This window comes from Oncorhynchus clarkii, chromosome 29 (genome assembly GCF_045791955.1).
Source record: "Oncorhynchus clarkii lewisi isolate Uvic-CL-2024 chromosome 29, UVic_Ocla_1.0, whole genome shotgun sequence".
NCBI lineage: Eukaryota > Metazoa > Chordata > Actinopteri > Salmoniformes > Salmonidae > Oncorhynchus > Oncorhynchus clarkii.
Genome location: NC_092175.1, coordinates 31,199,934 through 31,216,609, shown reverse-complemented (window position 1 = coordinate 31,216,609; position 16,676 = coordinate 31,199,934). Strand labels below are relative to the sequence as shown.

Here is a 16,676-nt window from a genome sequence, read left to right as displayed (position 1 = left end):
CAACTCTGTCAAAGGTGGTCAGTGAATTCAACCTTTATTTCATGCTTCGATTAACAACCTGCAGCAAGATCCTGCATGTCATTACATTTTTAAAGACTGTTAGGAGTGGAGGATATGCTGCGACTGGTGGACATTCTATGCGTGAAGTACCACAGCAACAGTATTGTTTACCCTAGAAACAGGCCGCTGGTAACGTGGACTTTCTGGTAAGGAACTTGGATAGCAACTTTCAAAAGCTATCTGTTGATATTGGCATTTTTAATGTTTTGGAAAAGTTTTGATTTTGACGCATGATAAACAATCTAAACTTAACCGCGACACTGTGGCGTACTGGGTGTTAGCGAGTTTTCACAACAGGACCGTTTTCTGTTGTGTTGTTGGGAACGAAAGAAATATGGAGTCAGAGGGAGCACCACTGAACAATCAAAGGGAGCAGACATCGATCTGCTTCAAGGCATTTATGCTAAAAAATAGTACACAAAGTAACCTCAACCTGTGAGTATTTGTATGAGTGCCAGGGTGGATGGGTGATGCTAGCGTGTAAGTAAAGTATGACACTCTTCTCCAACCTTTCCAGCTATGACCATTTTGCACGGGTACTGACCAAGGTGATGGATGAGCGCCCAGAAAATGTGGTTGACGTAATTGAAGACATGAGCCATGAGGTGAAGCGGGGATTGCTGCTGGACAAGCAGAGCACATTGAGAGACATTACCTCCGTCGCCTGCTGCACAGCTCCTGGCTGAGCAGCAGATGTTGCTGTTTTCACGGGGAGGGGGTGATGATGGTGACCAAGAGGTAAGGTGGCCAGGGCTACGTTCAGTAGCAGAAATGTAATAGAGCGTTCAATTGAACGGAAACGCTGCAGTACTGAATGACCTGTTGAAAAACAAACACACAATATATACAAAAAGTATGTGGACACCCCTTCAAATTAGTGGATTCAGCTATTTCAGCCACACCCGTTGCAGACAGGTGTATGGATTTGAGCACACAGCCATGCAATCTCTGGAGCAGTGGAAACATGTTCTCTGGAGTGATGAGTCACGCTTCACCATCTGAGGTAGCGTTCTCCTACCTGCCTGAATGCATAGTGCCAACTGTGAAGTTTGTTGGAGGAGGAATAATGTTCTGGGAATGTTTTTCATGGTTCAGGCTAGGCCCCTTAGTTCCAGTGAAGGGAAATCTTAACGCTACAGCATACATTGGCATTCTAGACGATTCTGTGCTTCCAACTTTGTGGCAACAGTTTGGGGAAGGCCCTTTCCTATTTCAGCATGACAATGCCCCCGTGCACAAAGCAAGGTCCATATAGAAATGGTTTGTCGAGATCGGTGTGGAAGAACTTGACTGGCCTGCACATAGCCCTGACCTCAACCCCATCAAACACCTTTGGGATGAATTGGAATGCAGACTGCGAGCCAGACCTCACTAATGCTCTTGTGGCTGAATGGAAGCAAGTTCCCTCAGCAATGTTCCAACATCTAGTGGAAAGCCTTCCCAGAAGAGTGATGGCTTTTATAGCTACAAAGGAGAGGACCAACTCCATAATAATGCCAATGATTTTGGAACTATTTACCACAGCCAAAATGTCTATATTGTACAAAATTAATTGAGGGAAAAAAATTTTACTTTTTGGTCTTAATTTAAGGTTATGGTTAGGCATAAGGTTAGCAGTGGGGTTAGGTTTAAAATGAGATTTTAAGATACATTTTAGAAATAACTCTTTGTGGCTGTGGTAACCAGTGACGACCCCGATTTAGGTGTCCTGTCCCCGGAAATGTCCCTGGTTAGTCCTCAGAAAGAAAAAAGCAACTCTGAAGTTAAATTGAGGCTGATATAGCCAGCCTATCAATAATAAAACGCTATATTCGCATGTAAAAATGCTGTATATCCCTGTACCCAACTCGTTTGCTCCAGCGGCTTTGCAGCCGACCTTCTATGAGAACGTTTGGTTAGTGATACATTGTAACCACCGCATGATCAACCATGCCCATGGTCAGAAGTGCGTCCAACAGCATAGGCTACCAAACTTGGGTAATTCAAAAATTACTAAATAGGCTAAGGTTAATAAAACGATGGAGGGGTAATACATTTTTGTGTTATAATTAATACAAGTAACGTAAACTCGTACATCGCCTTGGTCCGTACAATTGCCCTTATTTTAGCGCCCCAAAAACGTAATACTTCCAGATCAACTGTAATGTCAATACGATTGTAAAGCACAATTCCTCCCCTTTCCAACAAAATCAATTACATGACCTAAACGTTGCCCCTTTCTGCATAATTCAAGCAGGCAATGAGCCCCGTCAGGTCTTTTTTTTGGGGGGGGGGGGCGAAACTAATGCGTGATGGTGAGAAGGAGAGATGTGTGGGAAAATAGCTTTTTTTCACTCGATCTGCCCAACTTATCGCCTCTAAAATGTAAATAAAACACTATAAAAAGTTTATATAATGTGTCATTACATACCTATTTGAAGGTTTGTGTCGAATTTGAATCGGGTTTTTAGGGCGGTGCTAAAGTGATCTTAGAAGTAAACAGTGGCTTTGAGAATGATGATCGCATGCAATGATGACGAAAAAAATGACTAGGTATACCCCCGTCATTGTCCGTTTCTTGTTTTTAAAGGGTGATAGAAGTGTGGAGAGAGATTGCGGAGAGAGATTGTAAGACAGAAATAGTTGCTTTATGCGTACTGTACGTTACGACATGACACGTCCCGATGTAACGGAGGGTCCGTTTTTTCAACTTTTCTCCAATACTATAGAGCCATTACCATGTCGATCAACTCTTGAATAGAAAACTAGTTCACACCCCCGATTTTGACGTCAACACAGTCGCTACAATCCCATTAGTTTCTTTGTTGCCTCGTTTGAATGTTGCGGCTGCGCACATTTGAACTGAATGGGGTGAGTTTACGTTACTTGAAAGTACTCACTGCCGGTCCGCTCATTGGGCACGGGCAGCCGCCTATGGTGGCATATTCATGAGGGTGGCATTTTATGAACTAAACTAGCCGATATGCACCACCAACAACAACACAAAAAAACTCACATAATTCTGTCAAAAAATAATTACAATTTCTCTCAAACAGTGGCATATGGGCTTTTTAGGTGTGCGCTGATGTCGCCCTGTGACAAGCCGTGACCGCTTGTCCATTCCCAGCGCGCCTCTCCAGGGTGCTGTTGGAGAGATGCATCGCTGCAGCGCTCCACCAACGTTCCGTCAACAATCTAACATAAATCATGTAGCAGATATAGGATATGGTAGAAATAGTTTGTGACCTTTTCATTAGCCTACATGCTGGAGATAAAAATGTATGACAATGTAATGAGACACTTTTTACATCGTGCAGGTTTTTCAGATCAAATAGCCTAACCTAAATGGCACTCAATCAAATAAAAAAAGCGATGTCATTTTAACAAACAACATACCCTAAAAACAGCACAGGTCAAAGTAAAATGGACAATATGGAATGGACAATGACAACTGTTGTCCTTGAGTTTCACCCCATTGTCACGATCAGTGTGGTTTCCTGTTTGTATCCATACATTCTTGACAAGCTGATCATAACGAAAAATACAATTATTCTGCATTTCTCGCTATGTAAACACATAGCGAATAGGCTCACTATAACTCCTTATAACGTTTGGTAGCAGATATTCAGAGCTTAAATAGCCAAATTGATTTGTCACAGGAATCAGGACTAATAAAGCCGATGTAATGGCCTGTTTTACAAACGCTGAGCCTATACCACATGGATGGGCATTCATAAAATTTTAATTGTCCAGGCTGGACCAGCCTTGATTTGGCCCAAACAGATGTCTACAAATTACTTATTTTCAACTTGCATTCAGAACCAAACATTTGCCTGATTTAAACATCCGGAAAATACATCTTTTCAACGTCAGGAAAATGCGTTTTTCAACATCCGGAAAATAAGTATTTTTAACATTCATTCAGAACCCAAAACGAACCTGATTCCAACATCCGGAAAATACTTATTTTTCAACGTCCGAAAAAGATGCCTTTTCAACGTCCTGGAAAATATGTATTTTAAACATACAGAAAATATATTTTCACCTTTCATTTTGCTTAAAGGGACTATTCCAGGTTTCGGGCAACATTGGTCTGGCAGAACGGCAAGAACCGGCCCTGATAAGTGCTATAGTGAAAATTGATAGTAAAATATAGTTCCATTCCAATGTTTTTTATATATTTCTGCGCAGTGACACCCCTCATTTTCTTTTACAAAATCAGGTCACTGGTAAGAAAACAAATAAGATAGTGGTCCTTGCACATTCACTTTACCAAAGACTGATCTGAGGATTGGATGAGCAAGTTGTATAGTGTGATCAATAATTATTTCAATGTGCCTATGTCTCATTAGGTAGAAACACCGCTCCCCAATGTGAGTGAAGTTGGCTTCTTACTGGAGCAGGCTGGAGTGGGACTGGGCAGAGAGGAGACACTGAGGGTTTTCCTGGCACTCAAGCAGTTGGTAAATTCCCAACCACTTGCACGCTGCCGACTCTGGGGTAAAATCCTGGGCACTGAGGGCAACTATCTTGTTGCTGAGGGTGAGTACAGAGATGAGGAGGAAGGGATTAATGAGGAAACAGCGGAAGACGCAGAAGGAGAACCTCGGGATGATGATGAGGAAGCTGAGGTGGTGGAAGTTGTGAGTTACTGAAAAAACCTGTCTATGTTGCTTTCATATTACGTTTCTTCTTATATGAAAAATGTATAATGACTTTGCTTTTTAGATTGATACACTCCCAAGATCCACTTTCAAGCCGCCACCTGTGGTGCCAAAGGAGTACAACCGCACAGGTGTGAACAAATTCACTTACTTTGTGTGCAGAGAGTCTGGCCTTCGCTGGATGAGGCTGCCCACTGTCACTCCTACCCAGATTACAGCTGCGCGCCACATCCGCAAATTCTTCACAGGGAGACTGGATGCCCCCATTGTCAGCTATCCTCCTTTCCCTGGCAATGAGGCTAACTATTTGCGAGCCCAAATTGCTCGCATCTCTGCCGGCACACAGGTCAGTCCCCTCGGGTTCTACCAGTTTGAAGAGGAGGAAGGTGAGGAGGAAGAGGAGGGAGCCCGGGACAGCTTTGAAGAGAATCCTGACTTTGAGGGTATTCCTGTTCCTGAAATGGCAGAATCTCTATCCACCTGGGTGCATCATGTCCAGCACATTCTCCAACAGGTAACTCTGACTCAAAAACATTCATTTTTTTCTGCATGATTTTGATCAGCCATTTTCAGGTATGCTCCAGACCATTTTTTTTTGCCCTGTAAATGATCATATGGCCTCTCATAGGGTCGCTGTGTGTGGGTGAACCTGGCTGAGAAGCCTGAGGATGACTTTGAGGAGGAAGCAGATGAAGAGGTGAAGGAGGAGGCTGATGAGCCTGAGCCAGAGGTGGGCCCACCCCTCCTCACACCACTCTCTGAGGATGCAGGTCAGTATATTCTAGTCTGTGTTGGCCTAGGATAAGGTGAAGAGACATTTTCACTCGATTCTGGTAGCATGCTGTCTGTTACAAAACATTTTATGTATTAAACCAATTTTGACTGTTTGCTTGTATGTGCATTTCAGAGATTACCACCACCCCTCCCTGGAGCTCCAAGATGTCCTCCACCCTCATCTCTCAGTTTGCTATTGCAGTGCTACGCTCCAACCTCTGGCCAGGGGCTTATGCTTATGCCAGTGGAAAGTAAGTTTGGGTTCTTTATTTTCTGAATGTTATTCAGGGAATGTTTTGTTATATGTTGTTGTAACTGTGGCATAGACAACATCCCCAATCAAATAAATGTTTTTGTTGTTTCCTAATTTAGGAAGTTTGAGAACATATACTTTGGCTGGGGCCTGAAATTTGCAGGGGAAGCCTACACCCCAACTTTTCCAACAATGCCCCAGCGAGAATACACCAGCGGGCCAGAGATTACAGAGGCCCTGGACCCCAGTCTGGAGGAAGAGCAGGCCCTGAAAGCAGCCATGGAGGAGCAGAAGGCTAACCAATATGAGACAGAGGGCCTGGGTGGAGATGAAGAGGAGGATGATGATTGAGGAAGACTTTGTAGGAAACAGACACTACATTAAAAAATTGAATGTTGACTAAAGCCATAATTTGTCAAGAAAGCACAAATTAAACAATTCGCAGAGCAATGTCCCGTGCCTCTTTTTTTTTTTTACAATCACAAAGCTGTTTTTGAAGATGAACTGAGAAAATTGTGCATTTAAGTCACATCTTTTTGTTGAATAATCTTTCTTGGACATCAGAGCGTAGTCAGATGTGTTGGCATGGCAGACTCCACTGTTTATTAATTTCAATATGAAGCAGACAATGAACTCATTACCTCAATGATAAGACCTGTCAGAATGTGTGGGGTGTTCCTTCAATAAGATATCTCTAACCATAAATGAGCATGACAGAAACTACAGAGAATAAGAAAAATACATAATTTTTAAAATTAATCTAATTCATATTTGATTAATCTGCCATCCCAGTGAATTAGGTTAAAATCCATTCTGTAGATCAAATGAGGCAGACAATTATATGGATAAAGAACTGCTTTTGTTTCACTGCAAACTTGTACATCCTTCAATCACAGTCATCTGTAGCTGTGTAATACAGCTGTTTGAGTAATACATTAATGTACAACATGTTACCTGTTATTAATCAAGCCAGAAGATAATTGAAAACCAAATGTTTAATCAAGCTGTGAAATAAATAAAAACATGGGATAATACAGGTTAATCCATGGAATCATCCTAGTTCTGCAAATAGCACTGAGGTAATCCAGCTTCCTGCGGAAGAATTAAGAGATCTCCTTTGGAATGACAACAAAAATAGTATCTACAGTATAATAATTAAACAAAATTCTAAATATTCACAGTGATGATAATAATGATTAAAAGAGGAATGGCTGCTAGTAGACCCACTGAAATAATTATACTCAGAGTTAAAAACACGTGTTCCATCTCTTCCAAAGTCTTAATTCAATATAAGATAGCAACTAACACGTTTGGTTGATGAGACTTTGTTACTGGGTAACACAACAGCAGCATAATTGAGCAATGACCAATATATTTCAAAGTAGAAGCCTCAATGACAAACACTATTTTTAATGAACTAACCAATTTAAGACATATACTGTATGTTCTAGTAGAATATACTGTTGCCTCTGGAAATGTCCAGGTCAGAAATGACCTAAAACCATTAACACTTAACACAGTTGTGTGGAGGTACTATTACAGAAAACAACACAACATAAATAAACTACAAAGTTATTATCCACCTCATTTGATGGGCTAGCTAGTACAGTAGGCTACACCTGTATCTACCTGGTGCTATTCTACACAGGTTTTAGCCAGTAGTTTTTTTGGGGTCTGGGCCAGGACCCATATTGCTTGACAACACGTCACACAGATTGATAAATGGATAGACAGTTATGAAACACTAAAGGGTTTAATGCCTGGTGATTAAAGGATGAAACCACTCGGAGAGAAAAATGTAAGATTGGTAAGTTATTCAGGAATGTGATGTGATAAAGTTCCAGGAGTAGTGAGGGAGATGATGATGATTAGTAGAGGGGAGGGGATTAGCGAAGGTCGCTCTCGTCATCCTGTATTTGTTTCTTTATCCTAAGTAACATAGTAGTGTTCCACTGATCCAATCTTGAGATGGAGTCAAAGTCCTTCACCTGTTAAGAGAAGTAGAAATGGTTTAATAGACAAACATAAATCAGTTATCATGGGAATGGCAAGTATAAGAAAAACCTACTGCATCAGTGAATGCGTCAACATCCTGCTCCTCATATGCATCTAGAAGTTTCTGTTAAAATAAGCATACGACATGTATTGTAGACAATACAACACTCAGGAAATGCCATGTTTTATTTTAGGTTTCTACTAATAACCATAAATGTTATATTCAGTATCCACTCAGATAAAAAGCAATTTAAAGAGCTGTTTAACTTTGAAACACAATAGACTTACCTTAACCAGTTTGCACTCTCTAGCGTCTGAGAAGGCTGGAAACATATCCTCATATCTCTGTACAGACAGCTGTTGGTAGAAAAGAGATATGAACAGGGTCAAAACTAGTACATAGAGGCTGTGTGATGTAGGTATACAGAAATAAAAAGCTCACCCTTGCATTAAGCATGTCCACACAGAAGTGACAAAGAGCTGCTTTGAAGAAGTGGTCTTTAGCGCCATACTTCAACAGGACGCTGTCCATTGCATATGTTCCGATCTAGGAATTACACAAAACAAACTTATAATGAGGTAATTGGGAAAGCCCACTAAGTTAATTGGTGACTTAAATCACCATAATATACAGTGCATTCGGAAAGTATTCCGACCCCTTGACTTTTTCCACATTTTGTTACGTTACAGCCTTTGCATTTTACGGGCTCCTAACCAAAATGGGCTATTTTTGTATTTTCACATTGTTTGTAACTCATTTTGTACATAATGTTGATGCTGCCATCTATTATGACCGAAAAGAGCTTCTAGTCATCAGAACAGCGATTACTCACCTCGAACTGGACAAAGATAATTTTCTTGTCAAGACAAGGCTCAAATTCCCATCATCAGCGTGAAGAAAAGATAGAGGAAAGGGGGGAGGAGGGCAGGGTGCCTTGTAAGAATTCACAGACGAGTGGTTAAACCACCACTTCCCTCCGTATTATTGGCCAATGCGCCATCATTGGAAAACAAACTGGGCGATCTACAATTAAGACTATCCTACCAACCGGACATTACATAAAAGTAAAATATGAAGTTTCACCGAGACGTGGCTGAACGACAACATCGTCAGGACAGAGCTTATACACTACCGGTCAAAAGTTTTACAACACCTACTCATTCATGTTTTTTTTAATGTTAATTTTTTTTACTATTTTCTACAAATGTGGAATAGTTGTGAAGACATCAAAACTATGAAATCATGTAGTAACCAAAAATAAGTGTTAAATAAATTAAAATATATTTTATATTTGAGATTCTTCAAATAGCCACCCTTACACACTCTTGGCATTCTCTCAACAAGCTTCACCTAGAATACTTTTCCAACAGTTTTGGAGTTCCCACAAATGCTGAGCACTTGTTGGCTGCTTTTCCTTAACTCTGCAGTCCGACTCATTCCAAAGCATCTCAATTTGGTTGAGGTCAGGGAATTGTGGAGGCCAGGTCATCTGATGCAGCACTCCATCACTCTCCTTCTTGGTAAAATAGCCCTTACACAGCCTGGAGGTGAGTTGGGTCATTGTCTTGTTGAAAAATTAATGATAGTACCACTAAGCCCAAACCGGATGGCGTGTCGCTGCAGAATGATGTGGTAGCCATGCTGGTTAAGCGTGCCTTGAATTCTAAATAAATCACAGACCGTGTCACCAGCAAAGCACCCCCACACCATAACACCACCTCCTTCTCCATGCTTAAGGGTGGGAACCACACATGCAGAGATCATTCGTTCACCCACACCGTCTCACAAAGACACAGCGGTTGGAACCAAAAATCTCCAATTTGGACTCTAGACCAAAAGGACAAATTCCCACCAGTCTAAATGTCCATTGCTCGTAATACTTGGCCCAAGCAAGTCTTTCCTTCTTATTGGCGTCTTTTAGTAGTGGTTTCTTTGCAGTAATTCGACCATGAAGGCCTAATTCACACAGTCTCCTATGAATAGTTGATGTTGAGCTGTGTCTGTTACTTGAACTCTGAAGCATTTATTTGGGCTGCAATTTCTGAGGCTGGTAACTCCAACGAACTTATCCTCTGCAGCAGAGGTAACTCTGGGTCTTCCATTCCTGTGGCTGTCCTCATGAGAGCCAGTTTCATCATAGCGCTTGATAGTTTTTGCGACTGCACTTGAAGAAACTTTCAAAGGAATGATGGCCTGTCATTTCTCTTTGCTTATTTGAGCTGTTCTTGCCATAATATGGACCTGGTATTTTACCAAATAGGGCTATCTTCTGTATACCACCCCTACCTTGTCACAACACAACTGATTGACTCAGACTCATTTAAGAAGGCACACCTGTTAATTGAAATGCATTCCAGGTGGCTACCTCATGAAGCTGGTTGAGAGAAATGCCAAGAGTGTGCAAAGCTGTCATCAAGGCAAAGGGTGGCTATTTAAAGAATATCAAAATGATTTGATTAACACTTTTTTTGGTTACAACATGATTCCATGTGTTATTTCATATTTTTGATGTCGTCACAATTATTCTACAATGTAGAAAATATTCAAATAAAGAAAATCCCTTAAATGAAAAATACCTCATGATAAGTTGTAGACCACACCATCTACCAAGAGAGTTATTATCTATATTATTCGTAGCCATCTTAACCACCACAAACCGATGGTGGCACTAAGACCGCACTCAACGAGCTGTATAAGGCAATAAGCAAACGAGAAAATGCTCATCCAGAAGTGGCACTCCTAGCGGCCGGGGCCTTTAATGCAGGAAACTTAAATCTGTTTTACCTAATTTCTACCAGCATGTCACATGTGCAGCCAGAGGGAGAAAACTCCTTTACTCCACAAATAGACACATACAAAGCTCTCCCTTGCCCTCCATTTGGCAAATCTGACCATAATCCTATCCTCCTGATTCCTGCTTACGAGCAAAAACTAAAGCAGGAATTACCAGTGACTCACTCAAAAATGGAAGTGGTCAGATGATGCGGATTCTACGCTACAGGACTGTTTTGCTAGCACAGACTGGAATATGTTCCAGGATTCATCCAATGGCATTGAGGAATATACCACCTCAGTCACCGGCTTCGTCAATAAGTGCATCGACATCGTCCACACAGTGACTGTACTACATACATGTCCCAACCAGAAGCAATGGATTACAGACAACATCCGCACCGAGCTGAAGGCTAGAGCTGCGGCTTTCAAGGACGCTTATAATCCGGACGCTTATAAAGAAATCCCAAAATACCCTCAGACGAACCATCAAACAGACAAAGTGTCAACACAGGACTAAGATTGAATCCTACTACAATGGCTCTGACGCTCATCGGATGTGGCAGGGCTTGAAAAATATTACAGACTACAAAGGGAAACCCAGCAGCGAGCTGCTCAGTGCTGCGAGCCTACCAGACAAGCCAAATGCCTTCTTTTGCTCACTTCGAGGCAAGCAACACTGAGGCATGCATGAGAGCACCAGATGTTCCAGAAGACTGTGTAATCACGCTCTCCGTGGCCAATGTGAGTAAGACCTTTAAACAGGTCATCATTCACAAAGCCGAGGACCAGATGGATTACCAGGATGTGTACTCAAAGCATGCGTGGACCAACTGGCAAGTTTCCTCACTGACATTTTAAACCTCTCCCTGTCTAAGTCTGTAATACCTACATGTTTCAAACAGACCACCATAAACCCTGTACCCAAGAAAGCGAAGGTAACCTGCTTAAATTATTACTGCCAGTAGCACTCAAGTCGGTAGCCATGAAGTGCTTTGAAAGGCTGGTCATGGCTCACATCAACACCATCATGCTGGAAACACTAGACCCACTCCAATTCGCATACTGCCCTAACAGATCCACAGATGATGCTATCTCTATTGCACTTCACACTGCCCTTTCCCACCTGCACAAAAGGAACACCCATGTGAGAATGCTTTTCATTGACTACAGCTCAACACCATTGTGCCCACAAAGATAGATCATCATTAAGCAAAGGACCCTGGGACTAAGCACCTCCTCTGCAACTGGATCCTGGACTTCCTGATGGGCTGCCCCCAGGTGGTAAGGGTAGGCAACAACACATCTGCCACACTAATCCTCAACAATGGGGCCCCTCAGGGGTGGGTGCTTAGTCCCCTCCTGTACGCCCTGTTCACCCACGACTGTGTGGCCAAGCACGACTCCAACACCATCATTAAGTTTGCTGACAACACAACAGTGGTAGGCCTGATCACCGACAATGATGAGACAGCCTATAGGGAGGAAGTCAGACCTAGCAGTCTGGTGCCAGGACAACAACCTCTCCCTCAATGTGAGCAAGATAAAGGAGCTGAACGTGGAAAAGGAGGGCCGAACAAGCCCCCATTAACATCGACAGGGCTGAAGTGGAGCGGGTCGAGAATTTCAAGTTCCTTAAGAGAATTTCCTTAGTGTCCACATCACCAATGAACTATCATGGTCCAAACACACCAAGACAGTCGTGAAGAGGGCACGACAACACCTTTTCTCCCTCAGGAGACTGAAAAGATTTGGCATGGGTTCCCAGATCCTCAAAAAGTTCTACAGCTGCACCATCGAGAGCATCCTGTCCATTTCTATCACCGCCTGTATGGCAACTGCTCGGCATCTGACCGTAAGGCGCTAGAGGGTAGTAGGTACAGCCCAGTAAATCATTGGGGCCAAGATTCCTGACATCCAGGACCTATATACTAGGCGGTGTCAGAGGAAGGCCCAAAATATTGTCAAAGACTCCAGTCACCAGTCAGACTCTTCTCTCTGCTACCGGAGAGCCAAGTCAAGGACCAAAAGGCTCCTTAACAGCTTCTACCCCCAAGCCATAAGACTGCTGAACAATTCAATCAAATGGCCACCCAGACTATTTACATTGAGACCCCCCCTCTTTGTTTTTACACTGCTGCTACTCACTGTTTATTATCTATGCATAGTCACTTTACAAATTACCTCAACTAAATTGTACCCCCGCATATAGCCTCAATATTGTTATGTAATTTTCTTGTGCTACTTTATTTTTTTATTTATTTAAAAAAATTCACTTTAGTTTATTTAGTAAATATTTTCTTAACTCTATTTCTTGAACTGCATTGTTGGTTAAGGGCTTGTAAGTAAGCATTTCACGGTAAGGTTGTTTTCACCGCATATAACAAATACAATTTGATTTGATCTTGTTTCTCATGGTGAGTGTCCTTTAGGTGCCTTTTGGCAAACTCCAAGCGGACTGTCATGTGCCTTTTACTGAGGAGTGGTTTCCATCTGGCCACTACCATAAAAGGTGGAGTAGTGCAGAGATGGTTGTCCTTCTGGAAGGTTCTCCCATCTCCACAGAGGAACTCTGGAGCTCTGTCAGACCAAGACCATTCTCCCACAATTGCTCAGTTTTCCCGGGCGGCCAGCTCTAGGGAGATTCCTGGTGGTTACAAACTTCTTCCATTTAAGAATGATGGGAGCCACTGTGTTCTTGGGGGCCTTCAATACTGCAGAAATATTTTGCTACCCTTCTCCAGATCTGTGCCACGACACAATCCTCTCTCAGAGCTCTACAGACAAATCCTTTGACCTCATGACGGTCTTTGCTCTGACATGCAATGTTAACTGTGGGACTTTACATAGACAGGTGTGTGCCTTTCCAAATCATGACCAATCAATTGAATTTACCACAGGTGGACTCCATTCAGGTTGTTGAAACATCTCAAGGATGATCAATGGAAACAGGATGCACCCGAGCTCAATTTCAAGTCTCATAGCAAAGGGTCTGAATACTTATGTAAATAAAGTATTTCTAAAAACCTGTTTTCACTTTGTTATTATGGGGTATGGTGTGTAGATTGATGAGGGGGAAAAACAATTCAATACGTTTTCAGATAAGTCTGTAACGTAACAAAATGTGGGAAAAAAAGTCAAGGGGTCTGAATACTTTCTGAATGCAATGTACATGAGTTAATACACACCTGTTCATAAATGTCAATGGCTTTCTGGTACTGTTCCAGTTGGGCAGTGTAGGTGGCAACTTTCAGAAGGCATTTATTTGCAGCACTACAATTAGATTGGCAAGTAAATCATCAGTTCAAAAGACATTTACACAACACCAAGAGAAAGGTATGAAAATTGGGATGGAATACACCAGTAAATCCCATAAGGGATTATGCAAGAAGGTTAAAATACCTCTTTGACTCTTCCCCTTTGTAGTAATCTGCTGCCTGTTCATAGTGACAAATGGCCTGTGGATAAAAAAATATATTTAAAAAAAATCACATTTACTTTCCCTGGCCTCTCAATGATATCAAAGGCTAAAATATGTGCGAAAGATCTATGAAAACAGTACATCCAGGCTATATCACAACCGGCCGTGACTGGGAGTCCCATAGGTCAGCGCACAATTGGCCTAGTGTCATCCAGGTTTGGCCGGTGTGGGCTGTCATTGAAAATAAGAATTTGTTCTTAACTGACTTGTCTAGTTAAATAAAGGTTAAATACATTTAAAAAAATATATATAAAATACATTACAGGCTATTAGGCTCTTATGAGTGACTGGCCTTATCAACATCTAATAGCTCACTCTCGTAGATCTCAGCAATAGATATGTGGTGTTTGGCTGCGATGGTGAAACGGCCCTGCAGACAAGAAGAAGTGAAATAATAATCAACACACCATACAACTAGTGCTCCTGAACACTAGGCACAATTGTCTATCATTGAGCAGGCTTGAGATGTACTTCTTTATTATTACACTGTGTAGTGAGTGCAGAAATACTCCTAGCTTCTCACCATGTCTGTGTAAATTTCAATGGCTTGGTTCAGGCAGTTGATGGCTTCTGTGGAGATAAAAAGTACATTCAATTAGAAACCCAGTTACATTATAATAGGGCATATACAGTGGCATACATTTTTCAACCCTTGAGAATAGAATAACATTTATGCATGTCTGTCCCATAACCCCAATAATCTTGATAATGCAACAGTAATCTTTTTCAGGGTGTAAAGTAAAACGGGATGTACCCTGTGGGTCTGCTTTTTTGAAAGCATTGCCTGCATCAAGGAAATTGATGGCTCCATCAAGTTTGTTGTCCATCTGCAGATGAAGGTGTGCTGCTTGAGAGAATGCATTGCCAGCAGCTGGAACAAAATATGAACCAAGATATTATGTTGGTTACACCCCACACCCCTTGCAGTTCTAAATGTCCACTATTCAATTCTAACCAAATCTTACCACTCCAATTCTTGGCCATTTTGAACATGTTTGCTGCCCTCACATATATGTCACAGGCTTCCTCATACTTGCGGGATGAACCTCTGGAGAAAGAGACAGAAAATGTTATTTAGACCTTATACTACATATCACTATTAAAACATGTTGGTCATGACAATGAAGGAACAAGACAAAAAAAGGTGTTCCGGATATTTTTTCCCATCCAATTGGAGACAGATTTTTATGCAACTATTCAAAAATCCGTTTAAAAACAATATGCCCATTTTCCCAACAGAGATGTTCCCATCAAATTGACTTGTTGCGTATACAAGTCTGTGCGTGATGAAGTAGTGCACATAAAATATATTTTGCAGTTAAATTCCCATGTACTGAATAAAAAATACAAGTTAAATGGGTTTGCAAACAATATTGCGATATATAGCGAGTGTGCCAACTCTGGTATTGGCACGTGTTTCTAACCAACAGCACTGTTGGCTAGAGTGCACATGTAGCCTACATGATATTATTATTATGGACAAAAGAGCGAGACTATTTCTGTTTGTCAAATGGCAGCCAAACATCGATTATAGCGTCACCAGAATAAGACCATCGATAGCGCTGTGGGATAGAGCGCATTTGCCAATAGCAGACTATATAAAGCAACAAAAAAATGTGTGATATATCCATCAGTAGAGTGGAAAATGCGATGGAAACCCATTTAACGTGTATGTTTTATTCCGTACATGGGAAATTAACTGCAAAATGTATTTTATTTGCACTACGTCATCGCGCACAGTATTTTATCTGCAACAAGTCCAATTTAATGGAAACATCTCTGTTGGAAAATGCACAGTTTTTAACGCAGATTTTTCAATAGTAGCATGAAAATCTGTTGCCAATTGGATGTTAACAAAGTTTATGATTAAGAAAGCGGCAAATTATGGGATATTCTCGATATTTTAACTTTCCTTACAATCAATCTCAAATCCTTTTTTGAGATTGATTGTAAGGAAAGGAATGTAAGGAATGTTTTGATGCTAATTTCCTCGTTTGATTAAAAAAACTAGAGAAATATATAGGAAATAAAAAAAATCATAATAATATATACGTAGACTATTAAGTATGGAATAAAGATAATTCAAAAAGAGAGAGAAAAAAAAGAAAGAGATGATGCTAAACTACTAACTCATGAAACAGAAAAGGAACAGAGATGTGTTGTTGTTGTCATCTTGTTTTAAAACATTTTGGGGGAGGCAAAAATGAGTTGGCTAAACCAGCAAAGTGACATGACAACACTGTCAGTAGACCACAGTTGAATAGGGAATCTGAGTAGACTGTGGCTAAACATTTGGTGTTAGTTAGTTAACGTTATCGTCACTGTACATAACGTTATTATTTTAGTAATTTTTATTGTGTTTCGCAGCTACATACTTTCTTGTTAAAATACATGTATGGGATCTGGAACAAGTAGCGAACGTTAGCTAATACAAAACAAACACGCTAACGATAGCTACTAAAGGTTGGCTAGGCCAGTTTGAGCTTACCCGAACAACGTCCCAAATCCTCGTGAGGATTTCATCTTTTTATCAGCCTCGGCCATGAGAGTCAAAGCCTCCTTCTCTTTCCCGGAATTATCCATCTTTTTAAAACAAATTATTATTCGTGATCTCTGAAAATCGTACGTGGTGTCCACTGCAGAAAACAGTAAACTCAGTCAAATGTATTTATGTTTAACTACGCGTCACGTCACACT

At 41.2% G+C, this 16,676-nt stretch overlaps 2 protein-coding genes across 2 annotated transcripts; one reads left to right on the top strand and one right to left on the bottom strand.

Annotated features, from left to right (window-relative positions):
• Nucleotides 1–394: 394 nt before the first annotated feature.
• Nucleotides 395–6,094, top strand: LOC139388568 (radial spoke head component 4A). The gene is given in 9 exon segments (XM_071135303.1): nt 395–495; nt 578–710; nt 712–798; nt 2,673–2,681; nt 4,392–4,682; nt 4,768–5,217; nt 5,332–5,473; nt 5,611–5,728; nt 5,850–6,094. Coding segments are annotated over 9 exon segments (1,563 nt in total). The 3' UTR covers nt 6,082–6,094.
• A 613-nt stretch (nt 6,095–6,707) lies between these two features.
• LOC139387767 (N-ethylmaleimide-sensitive factor attachment protein, alpha a) lies at nt 6,708–16,676 on the bottom strand. The gene is made up of 11 exons (XM_071134004.1): nt 16,468–16,676; nt 14,945–15,027; nt 14,734–14,850; nt 14,503–14,549; nt 14,272–14,349; nt 13,901–13,956; nt 13,687–13,771; nt 8,168–8,272; nt 8,014–8,082; nt 7,799–7,849; nt 6,708–7,718 (listed from the first exon to the last, which is right to left on the bottom strand). Exons 1-11 carry the CDS (start codon nt 16,560–16,562, stop codon nt 7,617–7,619), a joined length of 888 nt encoding a protein of 295 aa, XP_070990105.1. The 5' UTR covers nt 16,563–16,676; the 3' UTR covers nt 6,708–7,616.

What these genes read in the sequence shown, in the direction of transcription:
- LOC139387767 (XM_071134004.1), bottom strand. Translation starts at nt 16,562, where the DNA reads ATGGATAATTCCGGGAAAGAGAAGGAGGCTTTGACTCTCATGGCCGAG. An exon ending in CCATTGACATTTATGAACAG is followed by an intron (nt 8,273 to 13,686) that starts GTGTGTATTAAC and finishes TGTAATTCCTAG; the next exon opens with ATCGGAACATATGCAATGGA. An exon ending in TGGACATGCTTAATGCAAGG is followed by an intron (nt 8,083 to 8,167) that starts GTGAGCTTTTTA and finishes TTCTACCAACAG; the next exon opens with CTGTCTGTACAGAGATATGA.